The following is a 25,309-nucleotide window of genomic DNA, read 5'->3' as shown; positions in this document are numbered from 1 at the left end:
TAGCTGTTTTTTTTTCAAAACTTGATTCTCATTCTCCAGTTTAGTAACACGTGTCATAAGTTCATTGACCTTCTTATTCACATTCTCAAACGACAGCGCAATTTCTTGTTGATGCTCCTCCAAATTCCTCTTGTTCTTCGTTACATCACTCTCAACTGCACTCTGCTGTTAATAGTTATATTTTCTGATACTAACTTCTCCATATTTTGATCAATGCGTGTTATTGTATTTATCGTAGGAGGGGCGTTCAATAAGTAATGCCCCAGTTGTCTGATCTAGATGAAATGTTGCATGTGTAATGATTCACATCTCTATGGGTTATGTTGCAATAACAGCTCTCAACTAATTGTGGTTTCTGATTTACAAGTGTTTGAACTGAGTTAGGTGTGAAATGGAGCCAGTTGAGTGTCGCGAAGTGATCCAGTTTTTGTATTCAAAAGGACGCACACCAAAGGAGACTTTGGATGAAATGAAAGAAACTTATGGTGATGATGCCCCATCATATGGCTTCATAACACACTGGCATTGTGAAGTATGTTGATACAGCTCCCGGACCATTGATGAGGCATCTGTCCGTCAAGTTAAGGCAGCTATTTTGGAAGATCGACGCATTACTGTTCGCCAAATAGCCGAAGAGGTCAAGAATAGTACAGGGTCTGTGGAAACATTCATGAGCATTTGCATATGCATAAGGTGTCGGTCTGATGGATTCCCAGGTTTCTCACACCTTTTCAGAAGCAAGAACGCTTCGAGTGCTCGAGGATGATTTTGGAGATGTGCCAAGAAGATGAGTCAATTTTTTTCAAAAGACTGATTACACGGAATGAAACTTGGGTGTAGTGATGACAGATTTCCTGGCAAAGGGTACCACAATTAAAGAAGTCTATTGTGCATCACTTTTGATGAAATTAGGAGAAGCTATCAAAATCAAGAGGCGTCCCTCGTAAATTCCTTGAAGTAAGCTTTGCTGCTGTCACCTGTCAATACTGTATTGTCTTTATTAATGAAGCTTCCAATGGCGGCGCCTTCGAAGATACAGCTTGGCTTCCTACTAGTGTTTCTTCTCTGCTCTCGTTCGACCATTTGGCATCTTTGCAATTAATATCAGTTCCACCTTCCAGACATGTTATCAGCTATTCTAAGACGGGTTGTACTACAAATATAGCAAATTTTACTGAACTTTCCACAGAGCCACGTGAATTGAATCTACCTATTCATGACAGCGCCCTCACAACGATGTAAAATTTTCCAAATTTTGCGACATTTTACTCCTGTAACGTTGCCTCGCACAACGTATTTGTACTTATTTTACGCTTTGCACTACGTGTTTAGGTAAAACAACCACTGAAATATCTTGCGTATTAAGCACAAAAGTAACTGCTTATGACAGGGGCACTATTGCGTAAAGCGCAAAGGCATACAGGTGCGCAAAAGCCATAAAGTAACAGGTTTACATCAGCAATAGCAGCTCCCAAGTTCCAATGAAACTATGAGTTACATTTCATAATTCCTGGAAGAGTACATACGTGTTTATTCAGATTGTCTCGCGTGTTTTGCGTACGTCAAATACACTGCTCTCTCGTGTTCTTGACAAAATTGTTTTGGCGAAAATCAGGGTTGCTGACCAGGACCACTAATTTGTATACGCTGTGACTGTATTGGGAGCTCGTGCTCATATGACGTATATCAAATGGGTATTTCGCAATTCTTCTCAAGGCTGCGAGAGAAATATCCTTCGATAGTGGATAGATATGTGCTGACAAAAGTAAGTATATAAATCAGTTATCATATGTATTCTTTTTCATACGATTTCTTCTTTCTTTAGATGACCTTCAAAATGTTAACGAGTGGACAATTTGCGGTATACGTTTAAATGTGTATACCCAACGTTAAATACAGTACTAGCGATCGATGTTGTTGTGCAGGTCACGTCGGGTGGGCATTTACACATTGGTTTCGTTTTACGACACTCTATACTTTCCTTTGTCCTGCAATGTACGCGATATTTAAAGCTAGGAGACTCGGGTCAATAATGTCATATTATTTTCATTTTCACAACGCTGGGCTCAGTACATTCCAAGGTATTCATACACAATCGGCATGTCACTGTCTGAGACATACTATTATCTCAAATTCCACTGACAACACAGAGTTCACGTGCTAGTTACCACAGTTTACATGAGATAATAATAATAATAATAATAATAATAATAATAATAATAATAATAATAATAATAATATAAGGTTATTATGAAGATATCTCAAAGTATGCACGAAGACAGTACAGCGGCAGTATCGACCGACGCGCAGCATACTTTGCATACTTTGAGGTATCATCGTAATAACCTTATTATTATTCATCTTTTCCCTTCAAGGATACATTTTGGAAATACCGAAATCCAAAAAGTTTAGAACAGAATCAGCGAACTTCTTTGTAAGGAGTCCGGTCAAATCCTGGTGGCAGCCATGTTTGTTTTTATTATTAGAGGACGCTTACGCGCGTAATCATTCCATATTTAGAATTCGCATTTCCAAATATGGTAGTATGAAAATACCCCGTAAAATACCGCGAAATTACGGCACGCTGTAACTTATGGCGTTACGGTGACAGATGTATAATAATAATAATAATAATAATAATAATAATAATAATAATAATAATAATAATAATAAGAGACCAGGATTGTATGTTGATAATGCATACTACATGAAAACTGTAATTGCACTTCAGCAGAACACACCATATAATAAACATCATTTTCATCAATGAATCCCACCCCCCATACACACATTTACATATATCATAGCAGAGTTATTAATAGTGAAGTTGCTGGAGTGATGCCATAAACACACAGAGGTAAAGCAACACATGCACTGTTCAAACTTCACAGTAAAATCATCCCGCACCCCCCAATACAGACAAAACGCCATGTATCACAGAGAAATAGTGACACAGCAAGTCAAGGTACAGACCAACGCCGCTGTTGTTTATTTTATGATATTCATAAATCGATAATTTTGACGTCGTTTTAGATTGGGTGTTGCCATTTAATAATATTCATTATGGTCAGGATACGGCTTTTACCACAGTTTACATGAGACAATAATAATAATAATAATAATAATAATAATAATCTATTTTTCTGTGAAAATTGTGTATGTCAAGCAAAAAGTGTATGTCAATCATTAGGAATATAATGAAACCAAACCAGGCTTATTAGACGTAGACCAGGTCTACTACATGAAAACTGTTATTGCCGAACACGCCATATAAGAAACATCATTTTCATCAATGAATTTCCCCCACATACACACATTTACATATATCATAGCAGAGTTATTTATAGTTGCTGGAGTGATGACATGAACACACAGAGGTGATGCAACACATGCACTGTTCAAACTTCACAGTAAAATCTTCCCACACCTCATAATACAGACAAAAGGTCATGTATCACAGAGAAATAGTGACACAGCAAGTCAAGTTACAGACCAACGCCACTGTTGTTTATTTTATGATATTCATAAATCGATAATTTTGACGTCGTTTTAGATTGCGTGTTGCCATTTAATAATATTCATTATGGACAGGATACGGCTTTTGCAACACGACGTCGTTCGGCAGAAGCGCGTGAGCTTGCGAGGCACGTATCCAGTTCATAAAGGTTTTACCATATACTATATAGGTGTAATTACACTGTTACTATGGCGTTTTGTTCAGAATGATGACAGCCGCAGGCGTGATACGGGAAATTATTGCACTGATGTGAAGGCGCTCTATCAATAGCGTTATGAAGCCGGGAGGTATTTATGTTAGGGGTGAAACTTACGAGACGGAATCAAATCATAACCACAGGGAACCCAGGAATTATAATAAACTGTACACCTAGCCTATATGTGTAAGTGGTGGGAGGGGTATCGTCTCGTATTGTGTTTAGTGTATACAAATATACGTTGTATGTTTGTTCTGCCCGCCTTTCTACTGTATACTACATTATTTTGGCGTAATATTAAATACCGCAACACACTCAACCCTAAAAAATGCTTAAAAAACACCATTTGGATATAACGGTTAAATGTACTCAACGATAATCCACTATTTGGAATAACCATGCCCTGAGGATTCTTTATCTAATTCTTAAACCTACATTATTAAATTCAGTATTCTGTGCATTATTTCTCCAATTTCCCCTGTAGAAATCTGACCAAAATCTAAATTTAATTAGAGATAAAATTTACAAATAATCCTACTGTAATACAATCACATTACCAAGCTATGACAATCATTGTGTAAGTAAGTGTGACATGAGAATAATTTTATTTATATTGTTTCAGCATTGTGATGGGTTTGATAACTTATATCTGGATATGAATGATATAATACATTATTGTTGTCATTCAGACAGTGGGTAAGTGTTAATGTAAATATACTTACAATCTTCCAAGTGAAACCTGCCAGTGACTGCATCCTTTGTTTCACCTGTTTGACCTGAGGTGAACTCTATTCTATGCTAGGCTGTGCTATTGTCTTCAGTTCTGCATGTGGTTTTGATGAGTGTAGACGTGTCTCTGTGTCTGCTAGGGTATGTGCCGAGATACCCACAAAATAGTGTTACTTTATTTGATCTGGACCGAGCCAGTATGCAACTTGAGAAGATACATAAAAAATCAACAGCTTTATATGGCAGTAATCTCACCAGAGTCCACACTGAGATAGACAGTATCATGTCCACTAAAGCTGTCGACCATGAAGTAAGCGACAAAAGATGTACTCTTGAGAAAATATTAAACACATTTAAGCAACACATATAAGAAAACCTGTCGTGAAGTGTTTACTGCCGTTGGCAAGCGATGTTGTCGGAAGTGGATCGAGGTTGAGCTTGAAAGAAAGAAGTACTTTGATCAGAGACACAGAGAATGGATATTTCAAGCAATGGATTGGTCTAGCCCAAAGGAAGAAATGGATGGCTAAATGGAAGACGCATTGGAACATGGATTTTCCTGAGGAAGAGAGTCAATATGCTAACTCTTACCTCAGAGCCAAATGCCTCAGTTGATCGGGCCACTTTGACTTGGCCTCGACTTCCACAAGAAAACAAGATACTGGCAAAGAAGAAATGTTGGATCTGAATACTGATGATGTTGTTAGTAGTGGTTCCAATACAATGATAAGTTGTGATCCAAAGATGCAAAGAGTGAACGTGCTTTGACCAGTGGGAGTTGGACTAGCTCAAGGTTGACAACAGATGAAGCATTAAACGCATAAAAGAGTTGCAGCTCAGGGAAGAAACCGAAAAACTTCTACTTCAGATGCGTCAAGAAATGGAGCAGCAGGAAGCAGGAATGCTAATCATTCAACCTCAAAGTCAGTTAAGACATGCTGAGATTGAAGTAGACTTTATCGATAAAGAAATTGAACCAGACTAGAAGTCTGATAAACTTCCTGGTTTGCAGAGGCAGACCAAACAAGGAAGGATGAGCAATTATTTTCAATCATATATACAATCATATAGTTCAGTACATTGAGTACTACAGGTGCAACAAGTCCACAACATACAAACTCCAATGACAATGTACATGGTACCAGTGAACATTGTTGATGACAGTAGAAGACTTATAGAGCACGAGATGATAGGTTATGGTGACTTTCTCCCAGAATCATACCAATTGCAGAAACTGCACTGTATAGAATCAGTTGGAGACAGCCAAAGTATTAGCCATTAACTTGAGTCTACCAAAACATGAGTTTCCCACATTTGATAGTGAATCAGTTGCATATTCAACATTTATAAGAAATTTTGAGGTGAACATAAAACCATTACTGATAGGATGATAACGTAAAACTATCTTATTTTATCTAATACTGCACTGGTGCAGCTAAAGAGGCAACCAAAAACTGTGTCATTCTTCCTCCAGAGAGAGGATATACAGAAGCATGGAACACCATCTCTTCAAGCTTTGGTTAATGACAACGTGGTGAAAGGCCCTCAGATGAAGGCATATGAAGTTTCAGAAAACGGCTCGTGATATGAAGAATTGTCACATTAGTAAATGAATTTACATGCTTATATCAATTCAATGGATATCTGGTAAAAGCTGTTATGTCGTTACCATAATACTTACAAGCAGATACGGTCGAGTAAACTGCCAAGGTAATCAGTGTAGGCACTGAAACTCGATTACTGCATCTTACCTGATTTCTGAAGAACAGATCAAATACAAGATTGCAAATACAAGATTTGGTGAATTGACAGTATCTAAGCCAGATAGAAAAAAGGACAGACCAAGACATCATTCAGTTAAAGCTACTACATTAGCTACATATATAGATAATACACCTTTCAAATTTGTATGACCTGAATCAATAGCAAGAGGTCTGTTTTGCAGTGGTAGCCTTGCATTTGAAAATCGTCATAAATTTACGCTCAAACCATTCCAAAAGATAAAGGATTTTGCGAGGGAGCGCAGGCTATATAACTATTGCCTAGACGCAAAACTTACCACTTGGTTAGAAATTGGACGTATTTGCTCTAGCATAGGCCGTGGCAGAAGACATAATCCTTTGCTTCATCTTGAAACATCAAACTCAGCATGCATTTGATATGCTTTTTATATAAGTTTGCATGTGATTCCTGTTCGTTTACGTTGGGTAGATGGAGGCCAAAGAATTGATACATCGTCTATCTGCCTTAACAGCCTTGCTGATAAGTTGACATTACTGGTAAACCTGTCTGTCACCCATTGTCCACACCGATTGCACATAAGCAGATTAATGGTCATAAAGTACAAATAGATTTGAGAGGACTAAACTTGATCCATAATGTGTGACTAGATCATGGACAGGTTACCGATAGAAGTTGACAGTATTCTGACCAAGATGGATATGACCTGATATACAATTGCTAGAAATAGAAGTTAAAGAAGTCACTCTCTTTATTGGGAATGATGAAAGATGTGTGGTGGCACCAGCATAAATTATATTGATGTGTATCAAGTTTAGAACTGTAATACCCTGATCCAGTGTCTTGAACCTAACTCCTCAGCTCCTCATATGTACAACGCAGATTTCACAAAGTCATTGTTTGATATCAGGGCATGCATGTTGCTAAAAAAATGGAGAGCGAAGACAATCAGTTCCTTGACGATGTGATGATCCATGCTTAGCCAACAAAACATAACTTACACTGAGAAGGTTGAAGCTACTGAAGAGGCGTATATTGAAAGCTCCTGCATGGATGAGTATTTGTCAGCAACAAAGTCTGGTTCCATCTGGTATTTACTTCCTTATTTAGTAATTCGTCTGAATAAACCAGACAGTTGTGTTTGACTGTGCTGCCAAATAAATCTCTCAATGATTTTCTTCAGCAAGGCCTTGATCTTAATGATCCCCTTGTGAGAGCATTTCTTCCAGAAGCCAGTTGCCATTGTTGCTGATATAAAACAAATGTTCCATGAAGTTAAGGTAAAGTTGGCGGACTGTGAATGCGCCGAGATTCTTATGTTGGCCAGAGGAACATTTGTCTAAAGATCCAGCTGATCACCAAATGTTGGTGCATATTTTGATGCCACGTCGTCCCCAAGGTTCCATGGTCCAGCATTCTTATGGCAACCTTATGTTATGTATTGTTATGTGTTTTTTTCTATTTCTGGATTGCTGTATGTTAAGTACAGAAGACGTACCATTAAGTGATATGGATACATGTTCACCTGCATGGCTCTATTCAGGCTGTTCATATCAAATGTGTGGTGATTCATTAGTCGGCATGGACCACCTGCCCATCTCTACAGTAATAATGGGACCATTTCTGAGAGCTGAGACTAACCTGGAACAGATACTTGCTAACGGAACCAAAGTTGTATTTATAATAGACTTAGAATAAATATCCAGTGGCATTTTAATCCCCCTGCTGCAAGTCGTGCAGGTGGTGTTGAACAATCGTTCAATTTGAAAGATGGAGATGATACTTCATGATCCACTATGCATTTATGCCAGTATGTGGTTGTGCTCGTTCGGTGACACGTTGTAGTTGGAGACTGTATCAAAATAAGCAAATAGAAAGAATGAACTCTTGTTGAACAGAAAAATATTTCCTTTTATTCATTTGCACGATTTTGATTGCAACTTCAAAATTAAAAAGGCTCCTCGTGATGTGCGCTTTTCGGGACTGGTGTGCAAGTTGTGAACCCCCAACCCCCACCCGCCTGATTGACTATACACATGTGAAGACACGTCTCTGTGTCTGGTCTGAACTGTCCTGCCGTGTTACGTTTTCTGTAAAAACGCTTGTACATTGGTCAGGGAAGGTGCCACTAAACGAGAACCGTATTCTGGAGTTCTACTACCATATTCCGCAATGAAACTGTAATTTTACTTGTTCTACTCCATACATTGTGCTAATATACATATTAAGTGATATACTGAGCCTCCATTTGTACGTGACTATATAGCAATAACTCCTATGACAATGAAAATACTGTAAGACGAAAATAAGTTGCATTACTCAAACTGAACTCTCAACAGACACAAATTTCAAACATTAACATAACTTGCAATTCCTATTATTTAATCAGTAGTAAACTTTTTCATGCAAAACCTTGTGACAAACAGACTGCAATCACATTATTCTTTCCACTAATGTGAATCAAGATTAAACTCTTGTAAGTGCAAACTCCACCTTACATCTCAGGTTATTATTCATCTTATGGATGAATGTAAGATTATGATCCGTTTGTACAATAACAGCTAGTGTGGTTGAACTAAGGTATACAATTTTGTAATACTAGTGTTAGATACAATGTTTCCTTCTCAATCGTAGAGTAACTTCTCCTATGTTTGCCAAACCTCTTTGGGAAATAACAGATGGGATGGTAAATTATTTGGGGATTCCCTTGCAGCAATACTGCCCCAGCCCCTGTATCACTAGCATCACCATTCAGCTTAAATTGCTTATCAAATTGTGTCGCCACTAGAACAGTGAAAAGTTATACAACATCAGAGAAATGTCTACACAATTGTGTTATAGTATCCAGTCACCCCAAAAAATCAGTATTATATCTGGAAAATCAGTATTACGATTGATACATCGTTTACATGATGAAACTGTAAGATGACACACAGCTTTGTTGTATTATCAGTTATTATTAATAAATGTTAACCAATGTACTTGCAATAATAATAAAGTTTGTATGTAAATATTATGTGTTTTCAAGGCCTTTGCCAATAAACGAAGAAGAGAAGTTTGAGGGAATGTCTAAATTCATAGATATGTTGATGGAAATAGTTCGTCCAAAGAAAATGTTATACATTGCAGTAGATGGTGTCACGCCGTTTGCAAAAAACAATAGCAGGAGATCACGGAGATTCCTAAGTGACAAGGAGGAGAGGTTAGTAACCTTGAATTGTATATTCAAATGTAAAATACTTCAATTTGCATTTACTGTGAGCAGTCTGTGTAATTCATCACATAACTCAAATTCTATTGTATACTACTGGCAACAATGGGTGACAGATAACTAACATGTATGCTCATCTATTGTACACACCATTCTTTAATCTATAGTCGCCCGTGATTATCTTTAAATATTACAAAAAAAAATTTCCATAAAAAAGTATTTTGTATCGTGATTTTGTGATCATCAGTATAAAATAAGTCATATGGTAATAGGTTTTACTCTCCCAAACCACCTTGACTCTACCAGTTATTATGAAGCTGTGGTGTGATATATTAAGTTATACAAAGAGACGGGGTCGATCATCTAGTACTGTTTATGTATATCTTTTAGGATGTCAGACACTGAACTAGATTTGATATGGCATGAAAAAGGATTTTCTGAATCTGAATCATCAGCAGACGAATTAGAATTTAACAGAAACCTAATTTGTCCGGTGAGCTGTCATACTTATTTTCATCAGTATTCCTAAGGTTACTTTTAATTAATATTTCAGTTGTTATAATTATGAACATAATAATCCTAATATTTTTAAAAGTAATATGTTTGATGTGTGCATTTATAGGGCACCAAGTTTATGTCTAGACTGCATGTTCACCTACACGAGTACATAGCAAACAAAATAAACACTCAACCCAGTTGGGTTGGTATTAAGGTATGTATTTTATATGACGTCAATTATTTATTGTACGCTAATAAATTTGCTGAAAATAAAAATCAATTGAGACCTTAACAAGTAATGCAATCTCAATTACAATTAAAGTTTGTTTTTAAAGGTTATTTTGTCAGATGCCACTGTTCCAGGTGAAGGCGAGCATAAGATTATGGAAATAGTTCGAAGACAGAAAGGTATTATCAGTGTCAGGGGGTGTGAAGGAAATTAATCGCTCATCCAGGCTCCCAACATGAGTATCGTTAAGTAGTTGATTTCATGTTGTGTAATGTCTCAAATTCTTATTCTTTTCTACATCAGCAACACCTACACATGACATTAACTCGCGTCACTGTATCTATAGCAACGACGGTAAGTCATTCTTCCATTGTGTTTTCTCGTGTATGTCTAATATGACTCGTTCTCTAAAATTAATATATTAATTTTTTATCGAAGTCAAGCAAATCTCGGCTGTGCACATACACCGAACATAATGATATCGTTGTTCATGTCAATTTCGTTTTTTCGATATTCAAAAATATTGATCAAATCAACCTTTAAACGTAAGTTAAAGTTTCGATTAAAAATGGCAGACTGGTTTCAATTTTGTTTCCTATTGCACGACTAGTAAATTGCACGACTTGATAGTTACCTAACTAGTCCACTCAAGCAAGGGATGTGGTAATGTTTGAGCAACGTTTGTATTGTAATGTTTAATAAATGCGTCATATTCCCATAATAAAATTCTCTTGTTGTTCCTGTTAGCGGATCTCATTCTCTTGGGTGAGTACATAATTTTATCATGTGACTAATGTAATATTATGTTCAAACTAACGTACATGAGGTGTAACGATATAATTATTATAATTATTGATCAAATTGACATCCATTGGACTAAATTGTCATATAAGGGCTACAATTACTGATTCATTTTCTTCATATTTTAGAACAATTATAATTAAAACGGCGTCATTCACAATGGCATAATGAGTTAATGTATTATTGTTATATATAAATGAAATGTATTTCAACCATAATAGGTCTGGCAACCCATGAACCAAATTTATCAATCATCAGAAAAGAAATACCGCTCGGTGATTGGTGCAAAGACAAGGGTAATTCTAAATTTAATTGGAATGATATTTTGAAAATAAATTAGCAATTCAAGAATACTGTTCATTGGCGAACCAAAGCCTTAATTAATTATAGACACATGATTGATCATTGTTTTTGCTTTTTTTACGAAAATGTGACTAACACGTGTGCTAAGCTTTACAATTATTAATTAACCACATAGCTTTTGAAAGTGAAAAGTTAATTATTATCCGTAAACAGATTCAGTTTCTATTCCTGTTATAAGAACATCCTCAGATTGCAGATGTAAACGTCTCAAGAAAATTCTCTGGTTATGTGAAGGCGTGGGTATGGTTCGAACAATTGTTCACGCGACCATGATTGTTGCGACATTATTTAGTTGTATTAGATGAGATGTAGTCAGTGTGTGAATATTGTACTATTGCAGGGTATATAGTGAGAGATTGTAGAATAGCACCGAGACAAGAACGTGAGGTAAATTAACTTTGTACAAATATCGCAATATATTTAACTAATACAAACTTTCTAAGGATTATTACATCTTGTGGTGAACCTCATATAGCACAGTCGATTTCATTGACTTGAACTGTATAATCATATCAATAATTATGATGAGCGTTTTAAAAGTTGCCAATTAGCTCAAAGTCAACAAGTAAGTGAGGACCACTCATAATACTCTCGCGTTTCAGGTTGTACAAGAGAAGTTCATATTCGTACACTTAGAAGTCCTACGAAAGGTGCGTTTTGTAATGTGCTGCATTATATAATATTCAATGTTAATAATATCATGTGCTTAAGTATTGTACACCATACATTTTACAGTTCCGTACTTCTTTATTACTAAATTACAGTGTCTTGAGAAAGAAATGTACGTAGCTGGGCTGGGAAGTGGAGTGCACAATATCAACGTGAGTAAACTCAATAGCAAAACAATCTACATCCTAAATATGTTTGTTAAGTTAGTCAGCTATATTTGTAAACTGTACCCTGCCTTGACCTCCATGTTTGACATTATTATAGAACTGACAAGTTGTGTCCATGCTAGAGAAGATGACATTTGTTTTCCATATTCTGATTCATGTTCTGTGTGAAAACAACAGTTTTATATTATTCCTCAACATCGCTAATATGACTTCCATGTAATTCCTGTCAATAATATTTTACACACTGTGAATGAATCTTACAGATCCAATATCTTTGTATTTGTTAACTTCCGTCATGGCTATACACTTACCAATTGAGTGATGACCTCATGTGATGAAATAAGCATAATTCTCCTGATTTCAAATAAACATTACTGGTATTCCAAGTTTACTTTTGTTGTTGTATTCTACAGCGAACTATTGATGACTGGGTGTTTTTATGTTGCCTCCTTGGCAATGACTTTTTACCAAAATTGCCTTCACTGAATATCAAGTAAGTTATTCCAATTATAACAATTTAATTACATGAATTGATACTGATCAAGGGCGAATAACAAACAAGTGGCAAATATAAAACACAGTATTTTACAGCAGGGTATTAAGTACAAAAACTAACAAAATAAATACATAATGACTACAAATACTAAACTCAATAAGAAGGATAACTAAAGAAATTAAGCAAGAGACAATCAAAATATAATCAGGCATTCTGAACAAATTCCTTTTTAGCATAATTTTAAAATTGACCACGACATTACTTTTGGAAATTTGCCAAGGCTTCCCAAAGTCGTGGACCCCATACAGCAAACGCCGTTTCGCCACAGGTTGACATTGGAACAAAAAGCAATGAATCAGATGTGGCCCAAGACGGGATCTCAAAGGCGTGTCCGGGTTTAAAACGTTGGCTCAATACCTAGGTATCTAACCATGGCAAGCTTTGAAAACAAACAATATCTTTAAAACTATATCTCCCCAGAAGCCGATGAAACAATCATTTTGTTCGTTATAAATACCGGCTTTGTCGCCTCATTCTGCACTCTGTAATTTAACCATTTGCCCACCGAGAAACAGTAAGATGGACACTTTTTGGCCACCCATACCAGTCAAAATATAACTTTGTGGTGCTATAGAGTTTTTGTATGCAGCCTGAAACATTTATCTATAGAATGCTCTTTGATATGTGCCAGTACTTGCTTTGCCAACCGTTCTAATCGATTTTGAGACACAAGATAAAGTTGACACTGGACGATATCAAGACCAGGTTTCTTTAGCAACGGCAAAACAATTGTTGGAAACACGCCATTCGATAATGATAAATTAATAATGCATGCTAAATAATCAACAATTCACATATAGTTTTAACACTCCTGTTGGAAAGAAGTTCAAAACACACGACTTACTGGGTGTGGATCTGTTAAGAATAACGACATAACAAATAGGATTTGTCAGTTATGGCATATACCATTAATATATCTAGATACATACACTTGAATGCCTAAAGTATAATACTTTCATATTTTCATATTATTAAATTAATGACTATTTTGTTTCTATTTCAGCGAGAAGGCACTTGATAGGCTGATACGTATGTACAAGACAGCTGTTACACACACCATGGTAAGAATACCTGTATTAAGTGCTCATTAATAGTTGTGACTACCATGACATGAACATGTACATGGGTTGAAACCACATGAAATATAGTTATAATAATGGCACTCGGAACATAAATCCTGGCCACAAATCAACGTGACGATGCTTCGAGCAGGCTTTATCATATCATACTCTCAATAATTCTAAAATGCGTGTGCTGTTCTCTAATATCATTATAAAATTAGTTTCAGTCTTTATGCCAATAAGTGCTATACGCAATATTATATGTAAATGTGTGGATTGGTGATATGATATGGACAATATCTATTGCGCCTTTTGATTATCGAATTAATGCAAAAGTGTTATTGTTTAGATGAATGACCTCAAGTCTAAAATAGGAGAATTATCATTAGCATTTGATGGAAAATCAGAAAAAATAAACCCAGTTGACGGAGACAAATTAAGAAACTAACATGGGCATATCTAGTATACTAAAAATAATAATCACATTACAGCGTTAACCTCTATGCTCTATATCTAAAACTAAATAATAAAATACAACATATAACAGGCGATTCGGCACGTGACATGCAGAATTAAGTCTATATATCTAGGTAATGCTGTATTTTGTTATCAGTCATTATGTGCTACCTAAATATGTATTTTCACAATGACTTTTAAGGTGACCCAAACGCAGAGTGTGAGAATAGACACGGAAGTAAATCAGGTAATATTAAATATTGTATAATATATTTACAACCTAGGATACTCTCAGGAATATCTCAGTATTGCATTTTACTAAATCATTTTCATTGCGAATATAAGACGTCTTTTTCGTTATGTGAATATTGCATCACGTAGTTGGTTATTTGTAATGGAGCAAATATATTAGAGTTGGTAAAGGTTTGGTATATAATGTTGTGGGAGGCCACACAATTTGGACATATTAGATGTAGTTAAAGTTTTATATTGCAGGATATCTGTAGACACTAGCATCATAAACACCAAACACTACCAGTAACACCGGACGGAGAGAAACGACAAGTACCTGTTGTCACCAATGACGCTTACTGTGAGCTTAAAAGAAAAATATTATGATTGTTTCCGAAATACGCACTGCGCAATCATAATATTACTTTACACTCACTGTAATCATAATTTGTAACTACACGAATGACTGTTTCGATCCGCTCAGGGGTTACCAGTAGAAATGCTTGATACATTAGTGACTACTATAAATTATAATAAGCTTTGTATCTATTAGTAAGAATTCATACATATGTATTTATTTTCCATAGCGCTACCTTACAGGTAATGGAATTGTGAATTTACACATGTTACAGATGATACTGACAGGTGAGAAGCATACATACCCTTAAATTAATTTGATCCATGTTATTATAGCATGGTCCAATAAGATGCACTTATAACAGTTTCTAACGTAATTTGGTTTGCATTCAGAGCTAGGCAAGGAGGAGGATGTCATATTCAGAGAGAGGCGTCGGAGGATTAAATGGGTGAGTAGTAGAAACAACCGATATGAGCAGAAATAACGAACATGAAAACTCCATCAACAATCACACATTAACAACTGACACTCAATATAGCAGAAAATATTGTTCGGGAAAAGATAATTGATAATATTCTCCCTATTCAATATTTGACGCAAATTTTTATTCGAACTGTGTAATACTGTGTTGTTATTACTATTGAAAATGTACATTAAGCTTATTTTTTATATTTCATGTACAAAGTCAGAAGACAATGTAAGGTAAGATTGAGATAGTGACTTAGAAGTACACACATCGATAGTAGCCATCATTTATATTGTACAGCAAACTTTTAAATTTAAAACTACAAGTTATCATAAACATTAGCATGAAGAAGACGTGGAAAGTGCATTTATTATATGACATTAGTAATAGCCTTCACAAACGTGTTTTATACGGTTTCATTGTCAGGCTAGGTATAGATGGATGGAAAGATCGATACTATGAATACAAGTTTGATGTGTCACCATCACATGAACCTGAATTTATAAATAATTTGGTGAGTTTTTATTCTCGACAGTAAATAATTATTAAAATTTTAATTTTTTGTTTTTTCATTATTACATGAATTCAGTGGCTGTGTAGTAACTTGTAATTAATATTATTGCAGGATTACACGAATGTGTTAATACCAATTTGGTGAATTTAAATATACTAATTAAATTCAATGCTCTATCCAGTATCAATCATCTTATAATGTTGCTATGCTTCATATTACAGGCCAACTCTTATGTAAAGGGTCTATGTTGGATATCAATGTATTATTATCATGGCTGTCCATCCTGGCAGTGGTTTTATCCATACCATTATGCTCCATTTGCTATGGACTTCATAAATATTACCCATCTACAAAATGACTTTGAAGTCGGCGAGCCAGTAAGACTTTTCTTGTTTTCTCATTGGATTGGTTGAGAAGTTAATTCCATGCAGCATACAACAGTCAAGTACCTATCAGTTCTGAAAACCTAGGGTCTATGAATAAACTATCACTTGTTAAATATTTGTGTAAGAAATAGTAAATGTGATGCATGTAAATGTAATTCCAGTGACATTCTACAAACGTGGGCCGTATAATAATCATATTGTATTTGTTTACAGCTGAAACCGCTTGAACAGTTAATGGCGATATTAACACCGAGTAATGATCATTTGTTACCAACAACATGGAGACCTTTAATGACAGATGAACATGGTGTGAGTTTATACAATATATGATATTCTTCAATTGTATTTTTTTTTGCAATATACATGAAACCCATTAAATCCTGATTACATAAGTTATTCTTATTTTGCAGGATTCTCCTATTAGCGATTTCTATCCTGATGACTTTGAAACCGATTTGAATGGTGAGAAATATACAAGCCGAGGTACAAATACTTTTCATTTTAGCATAGGGCGTGACACCACGGAATGACAATCATAATTCATATTTATATGAAATGTAGTTCAAGACTATCAGTTAGTGCTATCCATCGCCATGGGAACATAATAGAAAAAAGGAGAGCACTAAGTGCCATGGTTAGATACAATTATTGTAATGCAGTCACAATATAGTCTGCAAAAAAATAACAATCGGCAGAACCGTATATTTTGGTCATTCTAATTGATGTGCATATAGACATGCTAATATGAACGGGGACAATTCATACGTGTTAACATTTCAGGTGTCGCTCGAATTCCTTTTGTGGATGAGACGAGACTGAAAGAAGCACTAGAGGGTCTACACCTGACAAGAGATGAAGGTAATGTTAAACAACGTTGAAAGATGTTTTGTCAGTGAAGCAGTTCATTAATTCTTCACGCAATAATCAATTAATATAACATTTGCTAAATGGAATATTTCCGAGCATATCATTCTACATAGTATGTTATAACAACTCTATATATGATTTCCCTGTTACAGAATGCAGAAATAGGTTTGGCCATAACGCTGTATTCTTGGATGCAACACACCCGGCGTATGTATTTTTTAAACAATTTGGCAACAACAACAAAGATGATGAGGTTTGTGCTCGAATACAATTGCTGTAAATAATCTACAGTATAATCTTCAAAATGATTCTTTTAACGTTTCTATTAAACAATGAATATATCCTATGAGCTATATTTTGCGGTCATTGTTTCTCATTTATATTGAATTACAAATAACACAACACAACACAGATATACACAAGAATTGTTTTTGTGTTTCTTGCAGTGTTGCTACGGGTCCGCGAATCGCATAACGTGACTAAACATAATTAATGCAGTCGTGAATAGATGAAATATTCCACTGTTTGGAATTACGTTCAGTCTTTTAGAATAGTAGCTAGTGTCACTGTGGCTATAGTATTCAAATTACAGTTCATATTACTGTATTTGATAGTGTTGCTCTGGGCGTGGTATCCCACAAGTGCCCTTAGTGTATTTGCTAATGTCGCTGTGGGCATGGTATTCGTATCACAGGTCACATTACTTTATATGCTAGTGTCACTGTGGACATGGTATTCAAATCACAGGTCACATTACTGTATTTGCTAGTGTCACTGTGAGCATGGTATTCAAGTCACAGGTCACATTAGTGTGTTTTCTACTGTCACTGTGAGCATGGTATTCAAATCACAGATCACATTAGTGTATTTACTAGTGTCACTGTGAGCATGGTATTCAAATCACAGATCACATTAGTGTATTTACTAGTGTCACTGTGAGCATGATATTCAAATCACAGATCACATTAGTGTATTTACTAGTGTCACTGTGAGCATGGTATTCAAATCACAGATCACATTAGTGTATTTACTAGTGTCACTGTGAGCATGGTATTCAAATCACAGATCACATTAGTGTATTTACTAGTGTCACTGTGAGCATGATATTCAAATCACAGATCACATTAGTGTATTTACTAGTGTCACTGTGAGCATGATATTCAAATCACAGGTTATATTACTGTATTTGCTAGTGTCACTGTTGGGGATGGTATTCAAATTACAGGTCACATTAGTATATATGCTAGTGCCACTGAACATTGTATTCAAATCACAGGTCACATTACTGTATTTGCTAGTGTCACTGTAAACTTGGTATTCAAGTCGCAGGTCACATTCGTGTATTTACTACTGTCACTGTGAACATGGTATTCAAATCGCAGGTCACATTACTGTATTTACTAGTGTCACTGTAGGCATGCTAATCAAATTACAGGTCACAATACTTTATTTGCTAGTGTCACTGTGGGCATGGTACTCAAATTACAGGTCACATTACCGTATATGCCAGTGTCACTGTGAGCTCGGTATTCAAATTTTACAGGTCCCATGAGTGTATATGCTAGTGCCACTGAGCATTGTATTCAAATCACAGGTCACATTCGTGTATTTGCTAGTGTCACTGTGGGCATGGTATTCAAATTACATGTCACATTAGTGTATATGCTAGTGTCACTGTGGGCATGGTATTCAAATCACGGGTCATATTACTGTATATTCTAGTGTAACTGCGGGCATTGTATTTGAATCACAGGTCACATTTGCGTATATGCTCGTGTCACTGTGGGCATGGTATTCAAATCACATGTCACATTAGTGTATATGCTCGTGTCACTGTGGGCATGGTATTCAAATCACAGGCCACATTACTGTATTTGCTAGTGTCACTGTGAGCATGGTATTCAAATCACATGTCACATTAGTGTATATGCTAGTGTCACTGTGGGCATGGTATTCAAATCACGGGTCATATTACTGTATATTCTAGTGTAACTGCGGGCATTGTATTTGAATCACAGGTCACATTTGCGTATATGCTCGTGTCACTGTGGGCATGGTATTCAAATCACAGGTCATATTACTGTATATGCTCGTGTCACTGTGGGCATGGTATTCAAATCACAGGTCAAATTACTGTATATACTTGTGTCACTGTATGCATGGTATTCAAATTACAGGTCACATTACTGTATATGCTAGTGTCACTGCGAGCATTATATTCAAATCAGTAGTCACATTAGTGAATATGCTAATGTCTCTGTGGGCATGGTATTCGAATCACAGGTAACATTAGTGAATATGCTAATGTCTCTGTGGGCATGGTATTCGAATCACAGGTAACATTGGTGTATATGCTAGTGTCAATGTGGGCATTGAATTCAAATTACAGGTCACATGAGTGTATATGCTAGTGTCACTGTGGGCATGGTATTCAAATTACAGGTCACATTACCGTATATGCCAGTGTCAATGTGGGCATGGTATTCAAATTACAGGTCACATTAGTGTATTTGCCAATGTCACTGTGAGCATGGTATTTAAATCACAGGTCACATTAGTGCATATGCTAGTGTCACTGTGAGCATGGTATTCAAATCACAGGTCACATTATTGTATATACTAATGTCACTGTGGGCATGGTATTCACATTACAGGTCATATTAGGTAGTGCAAGTTTTCTAGCAATATATGCCTTGTCATACAAGTTTATAGATTGGTGGGGTAAAATGTTTTTAATGTACTAAATCATTTGTTTATTCCCAAGGGATGTATAGTATTAGATGCAGATAAATGGATACTTAAACAATTGGAACACCAAGAAAGTAAACTTTATTCACGACTGTATAGAAAGGAACTAGAGGTAATACAATACTATTTATAATTATATATATATTATAGTTTCTTATATTTATTTATATAGTAGATCATAATTGGGAATTGCTGTTCAAAATAGCTATTCGAAATAGCTAAACGTTTCGAGCAGCTCTTTATTGATACCATAGGGAACAATATTTTAAAGCACGCAAGAACACGCACAGCTATAAAATGGAATTACTAAAATATGTCACAATATATCATATATACACCCACTAGGTAGTAATCAACAGGAATGTGTTTGACAGTTTGTAAATTCCATGTGATTCATTAGAATTGCATCAATTTTATTTTGTTGTTTGGTGTGTATATTGAGGTACATGTACATTTACATATATAAGTGGCAGTATTATCTTAATAGACAGTGATACTTGCTGTGTTAGAATTCTATGCTAACAGCAGACAATAAACATCACTCCAATTTATAATGTCAAATCCATTTACATTACTTGTAAAATTTGTGTTTTCTATTTTGTATATATTTTACAGATTGATTACTATGCCCGTGCACAGCGACTTGAAGAGATCCCACTTCTTAAAAAAGATTATGAAGAGTTTGCCTTGATGGACAGAGAAACCTGGGATGATGAAGAAGAGAAGAGAGTAAGTACATTTTGCTTATAACCTTTTGAACCTAGAGACTTGTATCTGCTCATTCATGTTGATGTGATTCAAGCTTGGGATAAAAGTATGACCGGATAGTACACATATGCCATTTTGTTTTGTGTCAATTGATCAAGGCATTTGTGTATTAATTTAGGCACCTGTTTTTGATGTCCATTTCTAGGGCTTTTTCAAATTGCTTTAAATTTTTATTTTGTTATGAGCATGGTTATACAAGTTTAATTTTATTGTAGATCCAGAATCTGAAAGAAGAGCGGGAATTGTCCAAGTTGGAGCGAAATCGTTTGGCCTGTATGGCAGTTGATAGAGATGAATTCCTAAATGGTTTTACCCAGGCCAAAATGTCTGTCTATAAGGTAATAACGTTATATGTTTGAGTATTGACTCCTAACTTTCACAAATGATTACCATCTAAGATACTAATTTCAGAAATTTATTTTTAGGAAAAACTAGAAAACTTCAAGACTATGTACGAGGAAGAAAGGAAAGTGCGTCTGGAAGAGCGGAAAGAGAGGCGTAAAGAAGAACGTCGACAGAAGTGGTTAAAAGAAAAGGGTGAGTAAGAGAAGTGTAAACGTGGTGAGGAAATGAAATTAAATTGTATGTAATTATGATGAATGTTTTTGTCCTTTTTGGCCAGAATTGTTTCCACTCGAATTTTAGTCAGTAGTTTCTAAATATAGCATAGACTATTGCATTTTATATTAATTTTTGCCATGTAAAGAAAAGGTCGTACATCATTGGTTTGTATTCATCTATTCATTTGTTATTTAATCTAGATTTTCAGTGGACAAGGTTGAAAAAGTTGTGCTATGTGTTTTGCAGAAAGGGAACGAGAAGAAGAACGAGAACGAGAGAAACGAGCCAAACAGGAGGAAGAAAAGATGGAATACAGATACAGACTTGCTAAATTGGAGGAACAAGCTGCTAAACAGAGAGAAATGTAAGATTCATTTTGGCATATGTCCATAACAATTAGGTAATTTGCATAATCTGTCATTTTTCCCCAAATACCTCTATGATAGATAGTATATCATACATGTCTGTTTAGTAGCAATTTGTCTTCAAATTTGCTAAATTCTGCTACTAAAATATCAGAATCGTTTCTCAGTGTTGATTAGGGTGATTTCATTCCAACTGCGTGTTATGCATATTGGGTTACAGGTTACACATAATATTGTTGAGATTCAAACAAAAATGGCCAACTGGCAGCCTTTTTGTATTTTTTCATGTTCATGCTAATTTCTCACTAATAAATGGCCTGATTTCGTTGAAAGTGTGCACACAAGCATTATACTTGTTCGTTGTTGTTTTTTTGTTGACGAATTAACATTTTGTCTAAAATTTCGAAATTACTATATGTAACCATGTCCAGAACCATTCCTCTGAAATGAAGGTTGACTTCATTCAAACTTTGTATGAGGGTCATGCATATTGGAGCACACATGCACACCATTTTATTTCAAGCACATTCCAGCTTCTATTTTGATGGTATGTTCAAACAATATTTACTTGAATTTTATTGCAACATTTTTTACCAACTGGACCAAATACATTGCTAGCAATGACTGATCACATGACTATATACCCACAAGTCTTGTTCTTCTTGATCACTAACAACTCATGGTTCTGATTCAAAATGGCTGTCAACCATGTTTATGTTATTTTCCCCAGAGAGAAAAAAATTGAAGAGAGACTGGCCAGAAGAGAAATGACTTCCAGAGATAGGTCTGAACCAGAAAGACGAAATGCTGGTTGGAGACATGAAGAACGAAAATATGATGATTCTGGCCCATGGAGAGCTTCAGTGTAAGTGTTTGATTTGTCTCTGTATATTTCCCTGCACTATGTATTTCCCAGACTTCTCTGCAGTTCATAACTTACTTAGATCCTGTTGACTGTTAGGTCAGGGTTAGGTCAACAGCCAATGGTAACCCATTAAAAATTGTACAAAATTGAAAAATTGCGCTATGTCAGTTTACGTATATTCCACAGGGTGATAAAATTATTAAATTTAAATCCGACTCATTCATTATTCACAAGTATACAATGAAATTTAGTGAACCTCAATGTATGTCCCATTACCTAAACGCCATTTTGGACCAAACATTAATGGCTTTTAACACATCGCGGTTAGAAAGTCTCAATTGATCACTGCCTTCATTTTGTTTTCGAGTTCACCTCTGCAGCAAAAGGTGTTTTGTTGAATTGTATCATTGACAATATAATTTTTGTTCAGGCCAAGTGAACCTGCTAGCGACCAACCAACTCGGGCCTGGAAACCTCCGTCCAAGAATGGTGGAGGATGGAGAGCCAGAGAAATGGACAGGGGTGGTGCACAGAGGAGGGATGCAAGATCTCCTCCTTTTCAAGATAGGCCTTCCCTGGATGATGCACCCACTCGTGACAGGCTTCCAGCTCGTAGTGAGAGATACAGTGATATAAGACGAGAAGATGGGCCTTGGAGAGGGTGGGACGACCTTGACAGACGTGGCCCTCCACCTGAAGATAGAGACAAAGCTTGGGCACGTAAGGACGATCGTGATAGATCTGGTCCAGCCTTAGACAGAGAAAGTGATTGGCGACGAGGACCTCCACCTGATGACCGTGATAGACGAGGACCCCCGCTTGATGACCGTGATAGACGAGGACCTCAGTTTCATGATCGTGATAGACGGGGACCTGGTGCATGGAGACGTGATGATCGTGGTCCTCCCAGCAGAGGTCTACCCCAACGAGATGACAGAGGACCCTGGAAAGGATCTTCCAGAGATGATAGCAGACCTGGCTGGCGTCAAGAAGAACGTGATAGGGGCCCACCTGTGAAAGAAGATTGTTATGTTCCACCACGTGGGGATGAAGAGCGAGATTGGCGTAGAGATGACCGTGGACTTATAAGAGATGATAGAGATCGTGAACCTCCAAATGCTTGGAGACGTGACCGAGGCCCTCTTGTACGCGGTGACAGAGACAGGCCACCGATGCGTGATAACCGAAACAGGCCACCACTGCGAGGTGATAGGAACATTCGCAGCCCACCAGATGATCGTTGGCGTGACAGACCCCAAAGAGAAAATAAATGGAGACGCGGAGATGAAAGACCAAGTGATTCTAGACTACCTCCTAGAAATAAAGGTCCTCCACCACGCAGTGACAGAGATGAGAAATGGCAAAGAAGCAGAGAAGAACCTGAAAGAAATAAGGAAGATGACGGTTGGCAAACTGTTTCTAGGCGCTAATCTTAAGTTAGCAGTGAAGAATTCTTTGGATATTAAAGTAAAAAAAAATCTTTGAAAGAAATTACTATTGAATTGATATGGTGTTGCTTTTCCATTCTTCTAGTGTCTGTATTTCTGTGACCCGAGTCTTCTTGTATATCTAATTATGTCGCAGTGAAAATGAAAATGCTGGGGAAATGTGTAATGCTCTGTGGTGGACACAGTCTTGCAAAATACATAAAAAACTATAGATTTTCTGCATTTAACTTAACATGATCTTAATTTGTATATTTTCACCCACCAGCTGTGTGATAAACAAGTTTCTTTCCATTAAGATTAGAATCAAAGTTGAAAATCTTAGATCAAAATCTGTAAGCAGATCTGTGAATTATGTTCCGTCAGTTTGGTTCCAAATTTACTTGATTTTTCATACTTGGTTATGACAGTTTAAATTGACAACATAGTACCTTATGTAATGTAACTATATTTAAGTATTCATTATCAGCTTACAAATCAAAAACTTTGGAAAATAGCCAGGTCAAGACTTATCATTGAGTTGCCATTGGGATGTTTTGGGTACACATGACTCGGTAACTCTTTGCAACTAGTTTGTTGGCCCCACAAAGATGACAGCGTGTTAGATCCTATGTGCACCTTGTTCCATCTCCAAGTTATATGCAAATTGCAGCTCATTAATTAGCAACTCTAACTTCACGGGACACTAGTAGTTCTTTCCATGATCACTCTAAATTTTCACTACTCTATTTTGTATCTCGGCCATGTCTCTAATTCATACCCATAATCCTTGATAGGTGATGTGGCTTGCATGTACAATAGTCTGTACCTACTTGTTCAAGCTTCTTGTAAGAGAGAAAAATGTGCATTTTCAGATATTGGGAAAGTTGACTAGAGAATTTGAGACAACCAAAATACTGAGTATCTTGGGTAGATTGTTCAATGATCATTTATGTAAAGTCAATTTTCTCTGTAAATATGTATATATGATATGATTGGTATATTCACAAATCTAAATTTTACTTTACATATTTGGTGTGGTTTATCAGTAGTTAAGGTCGTATTATAGGTACGACCATGAGGGCGCTGTTCATACTCGGATGCGATGACGTCATACGGGGAGGGATGACGTCACAATGGGAGGCCGTGCATAGCTTAGCATGAATAATGACGTCACAATGGGAATTCGTGCATAAATTAGCATAAATGAGCGTCCATGGCCGTAAAGGGGATAATTTGAATGAGGATGACGTCACAATGGGATATTGTGAATATGCATAGATGAGCATAAATAATGACGTCACAATGGGAATTCGTGCATAAATTAGCATAAATGAGGATATGGCCGTAAAGGGGTTCATTTGAATGAGGATGGCGTCACAATGGGATATTGTGAATACATTTGCATACATAAAATTGATGTGAATACGAGGTCGTGTCGAGGTCATCGTGAATACATTTGCATAAATTACCATAATTTTTTTAATTATTTTTTAATTATTTTTAATTATTTTTAATTATTTTTTAATTGGACAGGCGTGGACGAAAGATTTTTCAGAATGT

At 36.2% G+C, this 25,309-nt stretch overlaps 1 protein-coding gene across 2 annotated transcripts; it reads left to right on the top strand.

Annotated features, from left to right (window-relative positions):
* The first annotated feature begins 1,457 nt into the window (after positions 1 to 1,457).
* On the top strand, positions 1,458 to 24,002 carry LOC100377486 (5'-3' exoribonuclease 2 homolog). 2 transcript variants are annotated; one of them, XM_085504248.1, is made up of 31 exons: positions 1,458 to 1,765; positions 4,336 to 4,409; positions 9,211 to 9,384; positions 9,784 to 9,886; positions 10,016 to 10,105; positions 10,227 to 10,299; positions 10,424 to 10,474; positions 10,868 to 10,885; positions 11,143 to 11,217; positions 11,625 to 11,671; positions 11,887 to 11,934; positions 12,049 to 12,105; positions 12,534 to 12,613; positions 13,680 to 13,737; positions 14,396 to 14,440; positions 15,012 to 15,069; positions 15,175 to 15,230; positions 15,468 to 15,484; positions 15,675 to 15,762; positions 15,984 to 16,139; positions 16,362 to 16,457; positions 16,559 to 16,631; positions 16,929 to 17,006; positions 17,168 to 17,268; positions 19,780 to 19,875; positions 20,379 to 20,492; positions 20,747 to 20,869; positions 20,957 to 21,068; positions 21,339 to 21,456; positions 22,188 to 22,322; positions 22,753 to 24,002. In XM_085504248.1, the coding sequence occupies exons 1-31, from the start codon at positions 1,691 to 1,693 to the stop codon at positions 23,750 to 23,752; spliced, it is 3,489 nt and encodes a 1,162-aa protein (XP_085360374.1). In that variant the 5' UTR covers positions 1,458 to 1,690; the 3' UTR covers positions 23,753 to 24,002. The 2 variants fall into 2 exon arrangements, with proteins under 2 accessions (XP_085360374.1, XP_085360375.1); XM_085504249.1 differs by lacking the exon at positions 4,336 to 4,409 and having other exon boundaries at positions 1,679 to 1,765.
* The last annotated feature ends 1,307 nt before the right edge of the window (positions 24,003 to 25,309 follow it).

Source organism: Saccoglossus kowalevskii, chromosome 10, assembly GCF_978046115.1.
Source record: "Saccoglossus kowalevskii chromosome 10, keSacKowa6.1, whole genome shotgun sequence".
Taxonomy (NCBI): Eukaryota; Metazoa; Hemichordata; class Enteropneusta; family Harrimaniidae; genus Saccoglossus; species Saccoglossus kowalevskii.
Note: the sequence above shows the minus strand (reverse complement) of the source record. Positions and strands in the feature narration are given on the sequence as shown.